We start from the raw sequence: 16,743 nt of genomic DNA, 5'->3' as shown, positions 1-16,743 counted from the left end.
AGAATTCTTGGTTAACAGGTTTTTTTTTCCCCCCAGCACTTCTTTCTTTATTTATTTAGAAACAGAGTGTCACTCTTATATCCAGGCTAGAGTGCAGTGGTGCAGTCATAGTTCACTGCAGCCTCAATCTCCTGGGCTCATATGATCTTTCTGCCTCAGACTCCTGAGTAGCTAGGACTATAGGCATGTACCACCAAGACCAGCTAATTTTTAAAAAATATTTTGTAGAGATGAGGGGGAGTTTTTGTGTCACCCAGGTGGGTCTCAAAATCCTGGACTCAAGTGTTCCTCTTGCCTAGTCCTCCCAAAGTGTTGAGATTACAGGCATGAGCTACTGTGCCTGGCTTCTTCCAGCACTTTGAAATTGCCGTCCCACTGCCTTCTGCCCTCCATAGTTTCTGCTGAGAAGTTAGCTGTTAATCTTATTGCAGATCCCTTGGGTGTGATGAGTTGCTTCTGTCTTGCTGTTTTCAAGACTCTCTTTGCCTTTGGTTTTCATAGTTTAATTACAATGTGCCTCATTGTGGATCTTTTGGTCTTATCTGTATGTACCTAGTATACACTCAAATAAGTGATCATAATAATGGTGCTGAATGAAATGATTATAATGTAATGGTAACAATAATGGCCATGAATCATCTACCAGTGGAACATAATATTGTGCTTAAAAAGTCAAGAAAATGTTCAATGCATATTACCAAGAATTCCACTAAAACTTTAATTTTAAAAAATAGTTTAGGGGATTAACATGGGTAAGAATCAGTTATCTAAAATACTCATTTACATGGGACAACCAGATGCCTAATAGATTACCAGTATATGAGGTGTTCCTGTGGTTCTTTGCAAAAGAAAAAGTCTGGCTTGAAATAGATAAACTTGCAACTAACTACGTTTACAAGTTCTTATCTCCCTTACTTTTTCATTACTGTTAACACCATGACTTCTAGAACGAAGATCAGACCCTAAAATAAAATGGACTTATAGAAATAGAGCAAATCATAATTTAATTTTTGTAAGTATTTACAACTGAACAAAACAACCCAATTTTAGATCTTTAAGTTTAGAAGTTGGTAGAAATACCAGTTCTTTTAACTTCTCCAACTGTGGTCTATATTCTAATCTTTTAACATAGTTTGTCATTGGTGATCTTAAAATATATTTCTAGAATTTTTCTCAGTTCTTAACACAGTAATTCATGGAAATTTTATTGGAGTAGATCAAACTTAAAAATAGAAGATGTTAAAAAAAATAGAAGATGTTATATTTTAATTTTTATAAGAATCTTTATTTTTGACCAAAATTTAATTATTTTGGTTGCTTGAACCTTGTTATATTACAAAGGGCACTGAATTCTACCATGCAGAATTTTCCTTTGGCTTATTTAAGAAACATTAGAGTAATCTGAAGACTTTGTGAGCCATTGTTGTTTCTCTTTTGTTTCATGGCAGTTCTGTTACTTTGACCTTTTTAGCCAAGTATCAGAAAAATAATTTTTTCTCATATTCTTTTTTATAGAGTCATTCCCTGTTGGGAAGGGATTGAAAAGCACATACTTTAATGAGGCAGTAAGGCATACGTATTATTTTTTTCTCTTAGAACAGTATTTTAAGATTTGTAAAGATTTCAAGATTCTAAGAGAACAAAACAAAAAATTTATGTTTTGTTCTAAGAGGACAAACAATTCTAAATTTTAAAAATTATTTTTTTACATATTTTATTTTCAACACTGCATTTCAGGATTGATTATTAGGATTTCCTTATTCAGAGGAACAGATTGACGACAAGTACATGAGTGGTAGGAGAAAAAAACTTAAATTGAAAAAAATAGGCTTTTATGATTCTTACTTTTTAAATAATGATTTTTCTCATTAAAAATTAATAGATTCTTACAGTAGAAAGTTTAAATAAGCAAATAGCAGAAAACAACCATTCCAAAATCTTATTGCCCAGGAATAACCACTGGCCACATCTTTTTTTTAGATGGAATCTCACTTACTCTGTTGCGCAGGCTGGAGTGCAGTGGCACAACGTCTGCTCACTGCAACCTCCACCTCCCAGATTCGAGTGATTCTCCTGCCTCAGCCTCCTGAGTACCTGAGATTACAGGCATGTGCCAGCAAGCCCAGCTAATTTTTGTATTTTTTGCGAAAACTGGGTTTCCCCTTGCTGGCCAGGCTTGTCACAAACTCCTGACCTCAAGTGATCTGCCCATCTCAGCCTCTCAGAGTGCTGTGATTACAGGCATAAGCCACTGCACCTGGCCACGTCTTGATTTATCTTTCTACTGTTATATTTATATATGTGGAATCATACCGTACATACTCTTTTGAAACTTGCATTTTTCAAAATAATATATTGTGAATCTTTCCACTTTCAATTGAAAATTCCATTTTCAATAAATATATATCAGTACCATCATTTTAAGAGCCATATTATATAATACATATATATATTATATACATACATTATATATGATACATATATATCATATATATCATATATATGTATCATTATTTATATTTATGTATGTATCATTTATTTATATTTATGTATCATATATAATGTGTGTGGATATATGATGTATGTATACACACACACACACACACACACACACACACACACACACACACACAACCAGATTATTCTCCAGAAAGGTTTTTACCGGTTTGTATTTCCACAGTGATGTGGGCCCATTTTCATAAACCTTCACAAGTGTTGTGCAGCAGTTTTATCATTAAACAAGTTTTTTTTTTTTAACCCAATTTGAAAGGTCTAGTGTTTCACTGAGGTTTTCATTTGTGTTTCTTTAAGTTACTAAGGTTTAACATTTTCTCCTATGTTTATGATCAAAAGTTTCCTTAAAAGGAACTAACTTCAGTGGTTGTTTTATTAGATCAGTACCTAATCATAAGTACCTGAATGAATTAGTGCTGGGATAAATTTACTCACCTATTAATGATGTGATTATGAAAGGTTCTTGGCTTACAGTGTAAGTAAAGCTTGGTTGGCTTTCTTCTAAGACACAGCAGACAGTCTTCATCACAGGCGACTGCCTAGTTTTGGCTGCTTAGTCATTTTTCCTCAAGAGGGGCCCAAAGCTGGAGAACAGGACTCTCACAGGTCAGAAATGGACAGAGAACTAAATGTTGAAAGTTGTCCAGAATGTTCCACACTCTATCTGACTTAAGCCAGAGCTGTTCACTTTGCTTTTAAAAATATTGCTTAACTCACTTATTTCTGAAATCAGAATCTCTTTTTCAAGCTCTGTTGGGTAAATTGAAGTATGCCATTTTTCTAACTAGTCAAGGGGAAAATGTAAGAGGGCTTGAGATATCAACCGTCTTTGCTTTTAAAATTTTTTTCTGTGAATTTTCTCAACTTTTTTTTCAGCCCAGCATATAAAGTATGTATTGGGATCTCTAAATTTACCAAAAACATTTTGGCGTTGGCATTCCCATAATGCCTGTCAACAGAATGTCTTACTTGTCACAGAGTCTCCTCCTCATTGACCCCTGCTTTACTGCAGCTCCAAATGCTGCACTGCATTCAGAGGCAGAATTTCAAAGTCCATCTCTACCACCTACTGTCTTTGTACTTTAGGCAAAGTATTAAACCTCTCTACCACTGTTGGTTTCCTTTTCTTGTATTTAAACAGCTTTACTGAGGTATCATTTACATGCCATAAAATACACCTGTATAAGACTTCAGGTCAGTATACTTACTGAGTTGCACAGTTATCACCAGGATCTAAATTTAGGACATTTTCATCACTAAAAAGAAATCCAGTATGCATTATCAGTCCCCATTCCTCCACATTCCCCCACTGCACTTTGTCCCAGGCACCCACAAATCCACTTCAGTTTCTATAGATCTGCCTGTTGAGTATTTCATATAGATGAAATAATGCAATACATAGCCTTTTGTGACTGGCTTCTTTCTCTTAGCACAATCTCTTCAAGGCCTAGTCATGTTGTTGCATGTATTTGTTCTTCATTTATTTCTATTACTAAATAATATTCCATTGTATGGATATACCACATTTTGTTTATGCATTTGGGTTATTTTCAGTTTTGGGCTGTCATGAATGATGCCACAGTGAATATTTGTTTACGTTTACTGCATCACCATTCAGTGAATGTTTATGTCTATTTCTTCGTCTCTAAAATGAATACCATCTCATATAGTTGTTAGGATTTTTTAATTAACTAGTAAATACAATATTTTAGTGTTTAAATCTTCATTTAACATCAGTTACAAAATCTAGGTTACTCAAAATGCCATTCTTTCCTAATGAAATCTCAAAGTATCCTCACTTGTACTTTATTTTACATTGACTTTTCCCTAAGTTATAATTTAGAAAAATGTCATTTATTCAATAAATATTTATTGAACACCTGCTGTGTATCAGACACAGCAGTGGGTACCATTGAGAATTAAAAGAAAAGAATAAGCAAAACACAAACGGGGACCACCAGTTTAAGGCTATCTTTAGTTTGCTAATCTGTCATCTCTGACCTGCCAGTAGGGCTTGGGACTTGGAGTTCCACTCACCCCATTCTCTCATCAAATTTATGTTTGTGAAGTGGCTGGTTGAAGTCAACTTTTAAGGAAAGACTAAAAGTTCATCATGTTCAGGTAGAGACCTCAAGAGGTAAACAGTGCCCCATTCCTGACCTATAGCTGGGGGTTGGTGAATTGTTCTTTATTCAAATCTAGACCTAATAGTCCCTAATTTTCTCAGCTGGCAGATTTCTACTTTTTGTAGAGTTGGCTGTGTTCTCTTTGAACTTCCAAAAGTATTTTGTATTGGAATTGGGCTCTTCAGAAGTATCAACTGATTATTGTTTAGCTGCCTGTTGAAAACAGCTATTGCTTAGCTGTTTCGTTCTCTTGTCTTTGGGGTGATAGTGATCCACTCGGTTAGTGACTCAGAGTTCACTTACCATGGATTTTGCCCCTGCTACCATTCTCTTCCCTGCAAGACAACAAATTGGATTTTATGATATGCCTTCTTTGTTGCAGCTCTAAAGTAATATTTTTCTTTTTCCCACAATGGCATGTAGTTAGCATAAGAGAGTGATGCTACAGCCTTACTCTTCGCTCTGCCTTTCATTCAGATGAAATGTATTAGCAGTTTGAAGAATTGTGTTTGATGACATAGAAGTGCCTGTAGTGCTTGCTGTAGGACTCTAGGAGAAGTTTGAATTCTATTATTTAATGTCCAGTTCAGGAATTCATCTTGAATGAGCAGAGCTGTACATAGGCATCCCATGTAACCATTAAGCTATCCTAAAAAGCTTTTTTTCAGGCCCAGCTAGTAGTATATCAGTTCTGCTGCTGATCACATGTAGGAATGTGTTTCCATATACGTAGTTTTACTGTTTGCTCTGTTTTCAAAATTTACTGTAGTACAAGGGTCACATCTCTTGTAAACTTACCCAGTTTAGGGGATTCCCTTTCCACATATAAAACATTTTTCGTTAACAGATTCAGAAGATATTAACTCATGGAGCCACAGTGCCAGGTCTATATATGTGGAAGCTGAAACTAGATTAATGGCAACTCTGATGATGGAAAGAAGATAAACAGTGAAACTTTCTTATGAATAGTCTCTTTTAAGGCTATAGGAATAAAATGATTTAGAAAATAAGCAATGTTGACTTTGCCTTCCCTTGTCAGATAATAGCAGCCATAAACTTATCAGTTTAAATACAAAATATTCTCTGCTTTAGAGTTGGTTTGACATTCCTGTCCTCGTCCGCTTTTCAGCAACAGCTAGTGGGAAAGGGTTAATTGAAGGCTTCAGGAGAACACACCTCTACACATTGGATTCAACCTTTAAATTAATTGAACCCTGTATCTTTGTATTATTTTTAAGTTCTTTCTTCTCCTTGCTTCCTCTTACCATTATTTTCTGTTCTAGTTTCTATATTCCTATTTGTGATAAGCTTGTCTGTCTTCTTCCTCCTATGCTTTTTCTCCATGCAGTGTCTCTATACTCAGACCAGGAACCCCAAGTAGGGTCTGAAAGGAAGCTGCCTGGCTCCTTGGGAGGGATGAATTCATCTGGTTCTCTGTTGTCAGGTACTTTTGCCCAGTGGACATGTGAATGGAGGAGCCATTTAAGGTGAATGGACTCCCAGCCAAGTCAGAGAACTGAGACAGTCACTTTGAGGACGCTGCTCCTACTTTTGTGCTTAAGCTTCATTCATTGTGTCTACTCTGTAAGACATACTTGAGGTTAGATATTGATGTTTTTAAGTCATTTAATCATTTCAAAATATTTATAGATGTCTTAGGACAGTTTTTTGTTGCAAATAATAAAAACCCAACTCAAGCTGGATAAGCAAGACACTGACTTTAGTGACTCACATAATTAATAAATCCAGGGGTAGATCAAACACAGTGGGTCCAGGTGCATAAATAATGTCTTCCGGAATCTCTTGCCCATTCTCCCTTGCTCTGGCCCTCTTCTGCATCCCATGACAGGTTGACTAAAATGGTGGCAAAGACAGCCATCAGTAGCTGCAGGTTGAGACTTTGCCAGTTTGATAATCCCAGTATAAAGAGAGGTTTACTCTTCCAGAAGTCCTAGCCAAATTTCTGGGACTGATTCTCATAGTCTCGTTCCACCTCTGATTCATTCATCGTCACTCAATGCAGGGTTGTTCACATGCCATCCCTGGGCCCCTGCCCTTAAAACCAGATTGCCAGATTCTAGGACAGGAGTAGTTCCTGAACAGAAAATAAGGTTATGGCTTCCAGGAGAGGTAAATGGATAGGAAGGCAGAAATCACCTGTGGTTTACTTAATAGGATGTGGATTGAATTTACTTTGATGTGATACATAAAGTTGTACACAGTGTTTATAGAATTTATTTGGTACTAATACATGGCCATACATCATTACCTGCATTTTTACATGTAAGTCTTCTTTCCCACAACTAGATAGTAAAGTTGCTTTAAGGACAATACCTGTCATATCTATTAGAAACTCTAAAACTGAGTATAGCATCTGCACATGGTAGGTGCTGGTAAATGTTTATGGGTCCTGCTGAAATTGCAATTTGCTTCTAGCAGCATGCACATTATTCTGGGTGGCAAGTACTCCTGGCACTATACCATTCAGTGCTGGTTGAGAATAAGTGCACACACAGTCCATATTTAATGAGAAAAAAAGAGAATATGGTGGCCCATATCCAGTAGTGTAAGGGCTAGTGAGATGTGTGAACATAAATTTGGTGCATGCAAGCCGTAGCCACAGAATATGCTTCATGAACTTAAGAGGAGGAGATTAGATATTTTTAAAAATTCTTCTCAATTCCAAATACTGGCTCTAGTTCAAATAAAATTTTGTTGTGGCCCTTAGGTAGCTGTGCCAGACATCTCTCTCAGTTCTTGAAGTATTTGATGTCCAAACATTCAAGCGAATGGGGAAAAAAAAGTGACCGGAAAAAAATCCTCATAGAACTTCCTGTGACAGGTCAAAGTTTAATCACAGTAAATAATACAGATTTCCCTTTTATTGTAACCACAATAGAAAGGCAGGGCTTGTGTTTACAAAGCATGTTGTTTGGGAGACCTTTGTAAATTGTAATCTTTGGAAATCCCAAACCTATTGGATGTAATCCCATCCATTAGATGAAGGCAGCTTGTCTATGCAATAGTTCCAGAAGAGCAAGTTAAATTAAGAACATGAACAGGAAGGTAGTCATTAAGAATTACAATGGGTAGGATGCAGAGTTAATTCACAGAGATATTTTGTTATTAGATAATTACATCACTAGGACAGCTGGAAAGCTGAGTGCTGTGCTGGACTGCAAGCCTTGTTCTCTGCCCTGCAGCTGGCGGGTCAGGACAATAGAGACAGCAAGAGAACTTACTTTGTGGGAGAGTTAGGGGCTTGGCCAACTTAATTGTGAAATGATAACGACCTATTTGCCTTTTTTGGATTGCATTTTGCACAGCTAAACAGAATGCATCGCCTTAGTAAATGCTGATAACCAGTTCGCACTTTGACTTTTTGAACATTCACTTGGATTACATTATGCTAAGCTCTAATGGATAAATATTTAATTTATTTATCCTTTCCTTTCAAAGCCATCTGAGATGTTTTATTCATATTCAACACATTGTGATTACATTTTTCTTATGGAACTGCTATCATATAATTACTGAAATGGTATTTTTGTCAGGTTACAGATTATCTAGCCCGAAAAAAAAGATTTTAGAATGTCTTAAAATGTTGGTCAATATAAGGAATCACATAGTTGAAGTTATTTTCCGGTTTTTACATTCAAATGTTCAGACCTGTCTGGCTCTTTTGTTTTGTAACTATAGGGTTTCTAGGTAGCCTAGCCACATTCTTTATTGATACATATAAATATATTACAGATTGTTTACCTCCAGCCAAATACCAGGGATTTTAATTCATGTTTAGCTCACTTACTTTGCGTGAAACTCATTTATTATATTAAAGTTTCTAGCTGGGCACAGTGGCTCACACATGTAATCCCAGCACTTTGTGAGGCCAAGACAAGTGGATCACTTGAGGTCAGGAATTGGAGACCAGCCTGGCCAACGTGGTGAAACCCCTTCCCTACTGAAAATACAAAAAGCAGCTGGCCAGGGTGGCATGCACCTGTAGTCCCAGCTACTCGGGCAGCTGAGGCAGGAGGTTGTAGTAAGCTGAGATTGCACTACTGCACTCCAGCCTGGGTGACAGAGTGAGACTCCATCTCAATAAAAATAAAGTTTCTATTTTTTCTTTATTGCCCACTGAAGTGACTACTATTTAATTTGGGGCAATTCCAAAGGGAGCCGTTGCAGACAAAAAAAAGCATCATAAATATTATATTCTAACATTTATAAGATTAATGTTTACAGTTCCTGATTCAAAATGCATTTCCCACCCATTGTGACTAATGTAACTGTAAGTTTTTACTACAGTGATGTTTACTAACCATTAGTCAGACATAATTTAAGTCAGACAAAATTTCATAGTTTAGTGAAGGGCAGTATTTCCCCAGATGTCTTCCATGGAGTACTGGGTCTATAGGATGTGGATGGCCAGCCAGTCCTGGAGCCAAAAAGGAGAGTATCCTATAGGCACTCTTAGGACTTTGATGTCCCTTGATGCCATTTATGAATGTCTGAGGAGTCTTTTCATATGCTCCATTTCCCAAATGAAGTTAATAATAATGGCACCTTAAAAATCAAAGAGGATTATTTCCTTGAACCTGGAAGAGTCACTTCTACCTCATACCATTTTTTAAGAATATGCAAGTATACACATTAAAGTTTACATGAAAATGTTCTGCTCTATGGACTATTACACATCTCTTTAAAATTTCATATTTTAAAAAACGACTGATTGAAATGAGTGCTTTTTCTCCAAGGTTTTTATCATTTAGGACAATTAGTAGTGGCTTCAGTGAGCTCATCTTTCCTATCTTGAGCATCCTTTGAAACTGAGGCTTGGAGTCCAGTTGCTGCAGGTGACATCAGTGAGTCTTAATATGTTGAAGAGAGCAGTAGAACTCTGAGGAAAGCAACATGGATGGGTTAGATGTTATTTTTAAATTGTGTCATGCAAAGAGTGCTTGAAAACGGTTTCAGTGAGATGAAGCAACAGAGCGTACTGCCAGGGTTGTTAGGTAACTTCTAAGACAACGGTCTAGGGGGCAGATGACTTTTTGGTGCAGCAGTGTTTTAGGACCATTTTATTCTCCAGTTATGTCCCTGAGGAAAAGAAAATTTTTTCTTTTGGAGATTACTATAATATCTTTTGTATATATGATAAACTATAAATACAGTAAGAACTGGAGTTACTTATTATTGATTCCAGGCAGTGGTAAGCAATGTAATTTTTTTGCTAAATGTATTAATTATATTGGGAAATATTTTTAAAGTGGTGTTTAAAAAACACGACTGAAATGGTTGTAGTATGAAACCAGGTCTGTGTTTGTACCTTAGGACGTGCTATTTTTGGTTCACTGCTGTTTTATTTTATTAGAAAAATACAAGCAACAGATATAAAGAAAGTTGGATTGTGGAACTCCTTTTTCTTCTTCAATAGAAAGAAAAGAGTGAAGTTGTCCAATTATGTGAAATAATAGAATTAAGATGGCTTAAAGAAGCCTATGAATAATGGTAGTCACCTCGAATTACCAAGCTGAAAGAACAATTTTGATAAATTTCACACATACTAAATCCGTGCATGATGGCAATAATATTTTTGGAGTGTGGGACTTAACATGATTTATGGTTCTATCTTTAATAATCTATTAGGTTAATCTATTAGTTTTTACTTTATCAGAATAATTTTCCAGAATAAGTCACATCAGGGGAAAATATTAAGTTTAGAAGTAGATATTAAAACTTAGAAATCAGAATGCTTAGAAGTAGGTAAATGTAAGGAAAAAAATATCAGTTGATTCTGGTTAATTTTAATGGAGTTGTATAACTCACCTCAAACTGCCCACAATTAAAAAGAAGTTTGGATCTGGCTGTGAAGTCTGTGAAGTTGTTGGTGTAGTTGTTGATTTTGACCCACCAGATTTAACTTAATGACAGTGGTGGGTTTTTTGGTGTTTTGTTTGTTTCTTTTACTTTTTTTTTTTAATCTTCCTTTCAAAATTTAGTTTAGATTCACGGAGAAGTAGCAAACGTAGGATCCATAAAGCCCAAAAATGTAGTAGAATGACATGGTGAACCAGCAAGGCATTAAAAATTTAACAGAGGTCCTAGGAATACAACTTACAAGGGATGTGAAGGATCTCTTTAAGGAGAACTACAAACCACTCCTCAAGGAAGTAAGAGAGGATGCAAACAAATAGAAAACATTCTATGCTCATGGATGGGAAGAATCAGTATCATGAAAATGGTTATTCTGCCCAAAGTAATTTATAGATTCAGTGCTTCCTCCCATCAAGCTTCCATCGACTTCCTTTACAGAATTAGAAAAAACTACTTTAAATTTCATATGGAACCAAAAAAGAGCCTGTGTAGGCAAGACAATCCTAAGCAAAAAGAAGAAAGCTGGAGGCATCATGCTAGCTGGAGGCATCACACTACCTGATTTCAAGGTATACTACAAGGCTACAGTAACCAAAACAGCATGGTCCTGGTACCAAAACAGATATATAGACCAATGAAAGAGAACAGAGGCCTCAGAAGTAATGCCACACATCTGTGACCATCTGATCTTTGACAAACCTGACAAAAACAAGCAATGTGAAAGGATTCTCTATTTAATAAATGTTGCTGGGAAAACTGGCTAGCCATATGAAGAAAACTGAAACAGGACCCCTTCCTTACACCTTATACAAAAGTTAACTCAAGATTTAAACATAAGACGTAAACTATAAACACCCTAGAAGAAAACCTAGGCAATGCCATTCATGACATAGGCATGGGCAAAGACTTCATGACTAAACACCAAAAACAATGGCAACAAAAGTCAAAATTGACAAATGGGATCTAATTAAACTTAAGAGCTTCTGCACAGCAAAAGAAACTATCATCAGAGTGAATAGGCAACCCACAGAATGGGAGAAAATTTTTGCAATCTAGTCATCTGACAAAGGCCTAATATTCAGAATCTACAAGGAACCTAAGCAAATTTACAAGAAAAATACAACTCCATCAAAAAGTAAGCAAAGGATATGAACAGACACTTCTCAAAAGAAGACATTTATGCGGCCAAAAAACATATGAAAAAAAGCTCATCATCACTGGTTATTAGAGAAATGCAAATCAAACCCACAATGAGATACCATCTCACACCAGTTAGAATGGTGATCACCAAAAAGTCAGGAAACAACAGATGCTGAAGAGGATGTGGAGAAAAAGGAATGCTTTTACACTATTGGTAGGAGTGTAAATTAGTTCAACCATTATGGAAGACAGTGTGGCGATTCATCAAGAATGTAGAACTAGAAATACCATTTGACCCAGCAATCCCATTACTAGGTATATACCTAAAGGATTATAAATCATCTTACTATAAAGACACATGCACATGTATGTTTATCGTGGCACTCTTCACAATAGCAAAGACTTGGAACCAACCCTAATGCCTATTATTGATAGACTGGATAAAGAAAATATGGCATGTATTCACCATGGAATACTATGTAGCCATAAAAAAGGATGAGTTCGTGTCTTTTGCAGGGACATGGATAAAGCTGAACATCATCATTCTTAGCAAAGTAACAAAAGAACAGAAAACCAAACACCGCATGTTCTTACTCCTGAGAGTTGAACAATGAGAACACAAGGACACAGGGAAGGGAACATCACACACTGGGGCCTGTCAGTGGGTGGGAGGCTAGGAGAGGGATAGCATTAGGAGAAATACCTAATGTGGATGACAGGTTGATGGGTGCAGCAAACCACCATGGCACATGTGTGTATCTGTGTAACAAACCTGCCCGTTCTGTACATGTATCTTAGAACTTAAATGTAATAAAAAAAACCAGATAATATATAAGCTGGATAATTGATAGTCAACCCTGTGCATTAGTTATTGGATTCTATGCACATTTATAGTTAGTTTCTTTGAAGAAGGCATTTATTCATTTTTTAAAAATTAAAGTAATATGAATAGCATTTTATTAGCTTTTTCTTAGTATTTATATTACATTCTTGTTAAAAAATTTACTTGTTTATGGGTAGTTTAATTCTTTAAACATTTGGTGAGAATCTGTTGTGCTAAATAGTGTACTGTGGTTTAAACTAAAGGAAATTTTGTCCTTTGGCTTGAAAATTCTTTTTACTCCTGAAGGTTTTGTTTTTAAAACTTAAGTTTTGACTTATACTAAGATTTTTATGGAAGAAACTGGATTCACCCATTCAAAACACTTGTTAATCTGTTGCTTTATCATTTAAGGGCAATATAGTTTACCAATGTAGGTTCCCCTGGCTACCACTCCCCGCCCCCGCCGGCTAAAAAAAAAACCTTTAAATTTCACAATGTTGATTGTGGTATTGGAATTTTAAAAACTAAAAATATATGCCCTTTCCAGGGAATGATTTGACTCAGCAGGATGAGGGCTGTCTTAGAAATAAACTAAATTTCTCTATATTCCATCATATTTGTTTTCACAGACGTGGCTGTGACACCTTAAATTCCAGGAAAATCTTGATTATAGCATTCAGCATCTCCAAAGAATGTTCATTCTGTCTCTGATAATTCTCAAATTGTGAGCTAAGAAGAAACATATTTTGCCTAGCCCACAAGTTTTTGAAATTATCCCTGTTGGCAAGTTCTACCTAAGGTCCTAACTAAAGAAACTCTAAGCATTCTTGTGCTCCAATTGCATTGCTTTCTCATTGTTACTATACATGTTCTCACCCTTAACCACACACTCTGTCCCTCTCCTGAACTTCATATTGTTATTAAAGTATCAGATTTCATTTGGTATCTTTACATATGATCACAAGAAATGATCAACACTGGCCTTTTTTTTTTTCTATTATGAGACCACATTGAGGAATATGTATAAAACATACAGGCTGTCTTTGCTTATTGCCATCTACTCAATCTCTTTCTTTTTTCTTCTAGGTTGTTTGATGTGTGCACAGTGTCACGAACTGACAGAGAAACCAAACTAACTTTAGTGTTTGAACATGTCGATCAAGACTTGACCACTTACTTGGATAAAGTTCCAGAGCCTGGAGTGCCCACTGAAACTATAAAGGTATCAAAAATCATCTTCATGTCTTATCTGGCAGTCAACTGTTATAGTCTGTTAAGCAATGGCATTTTTTCCTTATGAAAATTGTCAGAATTACAACTTTAAGAACTCAATATATAGTTAAAAAATCAGCTAAATAAAATGTTCAAAGATTGGGTATATTCTAGTTCATCAACTGAGATGTTCAAAGTATGGACGTATGTATTCTCGTTTATTGATTTTAGAACTAAGTGGAAAAAAAACTGTTTAGTTCTAATGCATATTAGAATTATTTAAAAAATCAATTTGTGCCTTGTCTTAGACCTTAGAAAACATAGTTTAATAAGTATAGCTCGGTCTTTTTCTGATGGCTCATTGTCTATGAGGGACATAATTTGAACATTATTTGTGAGCACATTTTATAATTGTATAATAACTCCAGGACAGCCTATGCTATGTGAATCTGAAATACTAGTTATTAGGCCTTCCTTCTTTCTTCATTTTCTTATCATGAAACGTTTATAGGAAGCCTAAGTAACCAGATACTATGCTAAACTCCTGGGATTCAAAGATGGTTGAGACGTGCTTTCTACCCTTAAAGGTCAGTAAACTAGATGCAGTGTATTGACTGGAAGTTCTTCCTACCTTTGAGTAGGAATGCTGCTGATAAAGTTTTGTTGGTCTTATTTGCATTCTGCTTAACTGAACTTCCCGGTAGATCTTTTACATGTATGCACATCATGTGCAAGTCTTCATGAAAACCTTCTTGTCTATGTGAATTAGGTAGCTTAAACAGACTCCCTGCCTTATCACTCATTGTTTAGAAATGAGTTATAGAATTCAGCATCATTCTAGATGGAAGTTAATAGCTAAAAATAGTTTATCTTCTTAACAGAGTAAGAAATGTCTTTAGTGATAGCTAAATGACGTTCTCAGATACTGATACATTTAGAATTTGACATACTGAATGATTGTTGTTGTTGTTGTTATAGACTAATAATATGTTTTTTCTTATCTGGCTCTCACTAAAGAATCTGGTGCTTAACAATAGTCCCATTTCTTCCTGAGCTATCTCAAGAACATTAAGGCCCTCTAAATGTAGGTATGCCTGAGAGTTACCTGCTCTTGGCTGTCTTCTGTGTCTGCAACCCTTTCCTCTGGTATTCTATTCTACTCCTGAAGCTTTAGTTCTCTCCTGTATGAGTTTGTCAAAAACCCCGTGTTCAGCATGCAGAGCAGGGCATAGTCCTTTTTCTTACACAGTTTTCTAGCCAAATTGGACTGCTCACCTTGGTGGCCTTCCTTCTCATGCCGTTTCTTTTGCTCCTTCTTACCAGTAGCTATCTGCCTAAATTTTTCAAGTGTCATCTCAAACGCCATTTGATCAACTCTTATAGCTGGGTGTAATCTCATGTGCCTTACAACACTTGTTCTACATATCTCTATCTCTTTATCATGTTTTCTACCTTTAATTAGGATTTTTTTAATGTACATATCTTATGTATTCAATCTTCCTTGTGTCCTGACATTGTCTTACACAGTGATTTCTACACATAGGTACTAAATAAATAAGACACATTGTCAAGTTTTCTTTAGATATAATTACTTTTCAAAATTATTTTTAAAATGACTTTCAAAGGCTTTAAACATGGACTATCAAAATAATCATTGACTTTTACTGATACATTTCTAAGTTCAAAATTATTTGGAGAGTATCCTTTTTTTTTAAGCAGACAGATGAGGCAACCATATATTTTATATCTTTTTTTTTTTTTGGAGACAGAGCCTCCCACTGTCACCCAGGCTGTAGTGGAGTGGTGCTATCTCGGCTCACTGCAATCTCCACCTCCTGGGTTCAAGCAATTCTCCTGCCTCAGCCTCCCGAGTAGCTGGGACTACAGGCATGCACCAACATGCCCAGCTAATTTTTTTGTATTTTCTTAATCTCCTGGCCTCGAGATCCACCTGCCTCAGCCTCAGCCTCCCAAAGTGCTGGGATTACAGGTGTAAGCCACCACGCCTGGTCTATTTGATATCTTACCTTACCACCTGCATAGATCTTTTGAGCATTACATTAAATTCTCGTAGGATATAGGAGGCTACTGAGTGGAATCATTTGCAAAGACATCTGTGCAGTTAAAATGTTGATAAGCCAGAGTGGTTCACTAGACTCAGGCTTGATCAGGCAGGAGTAGAAATGAAGTGGGATGTGGGGGAATCTCAAGGGTGAGGGTGGAGGGGCAAGCAGGATAGGAAAAGGAACAGGCAGAAGGGTGGTCACCAAAGTGAGAAAGGGGAGGAGAGGCCTCGGGGCAGTGGCTGAGCCAGGCTGGAGCTGGAGGCTTGCTGGAAGGGGTTGCTTGTTGCCAGAAGCTCTTGAACAAGGTGACATTAAAAGTGAAATGTTTTTTTCTGAGCTTTTTGTCTGTCTCCAGGAAAGGGAATGTCACTTCATTCTGTGTTGAACAGGAGATTGTCGTGGAGGCTGTTAAATTTCTTCAGCCATCAGCATCAGCACCCCTAGTTCCAAATTGGCAGATAGAGGTGGAGTTGGGGGGCAAGGGGCTCTGGTTATTGAAGGTTTTTGGCTAATGGTGTATCGATGTTTTCATAGTAAAATAAACCATAGTCAAGTGAAATATTTCACGCAGTTAACTTATGTGTTAGTGGTTAATTGAACTTTATTTTTTGCTAACGTAAAAGCTAGTCAGAAGACTCTTTTATCTTTATTCTTAATTTAAAAAAAATTTTCCAGACTATACTAACCTATTTTCCTTCCTTATTAAATATAAGATTTAAAACAAAGTTTTGAGTGTTTGTGGTGCTTTAAGATCATTGTTGAAAACTTGAATAATCATTTTAAAGTATAATAAAACCATCAAATGGATAGTTTTAGGCTGAATATATAACTGATACAAATTTATTTTTAATCAACCTTGTACCTTCTGCTTCTGTGGTTGCTTTGTTTTTAAGAATTGGAATGCAGAATAAACAGCCGCTAAGTGAGAGGTTCTGAATTCTGGTTAATTGAAGTTTTAAAGCACACAACCAGAGAACAGAAATAT

The 16,743-nt window shown here is 36.2% G+C and overlaps 1 protein-coding gene across 5 annotated transcripts in view; it reads left to right on the top strand.

Annotated features, from left to right (window-relative positions):
• The window catches only part of CDK6 (cyclin dependent kinase 6), a 462,424-nt gene that overhangs the window by 276,634 nt on the left and 169,047 nt on the right, over window positions 1-16,743 (top strand). For all 5 annotated transcript variants that reach the window (XM_074379436.1, XM_039472766.2, XM_010345323.3 and 2 more), the window contains one exon: window positions 13,567-13,702. In XM_074379436.1, the coding sequence (XP_074235537.1) occupies window positions 13,567-13,702 (136 nt within the window). The remainder of the gene's footprint in view (window positions 1-13,566; window positions 13,703-16,743) is intronic.

This window comes from Saimiri boliviensis, chromosome 10 (genome assembly GCF_048565385.1).
Source record: "Saimiri boliviensis isolate mSaiBol1 chromosome 10, mSaiBol1.pri, whole genome shotgun sequence".
Classification (NCBI taxonomy): Eukaryota; Metazoa; Chordata; class Mammalia; order Primates; family Cebidae; genus Saimiri; species Saimiri boliviensis.
The sequence above is the reverse complement of the archived record's forward strand: the minus strand, read 5'-3'. Positions and strand labels throughout refer to the sequence as shown.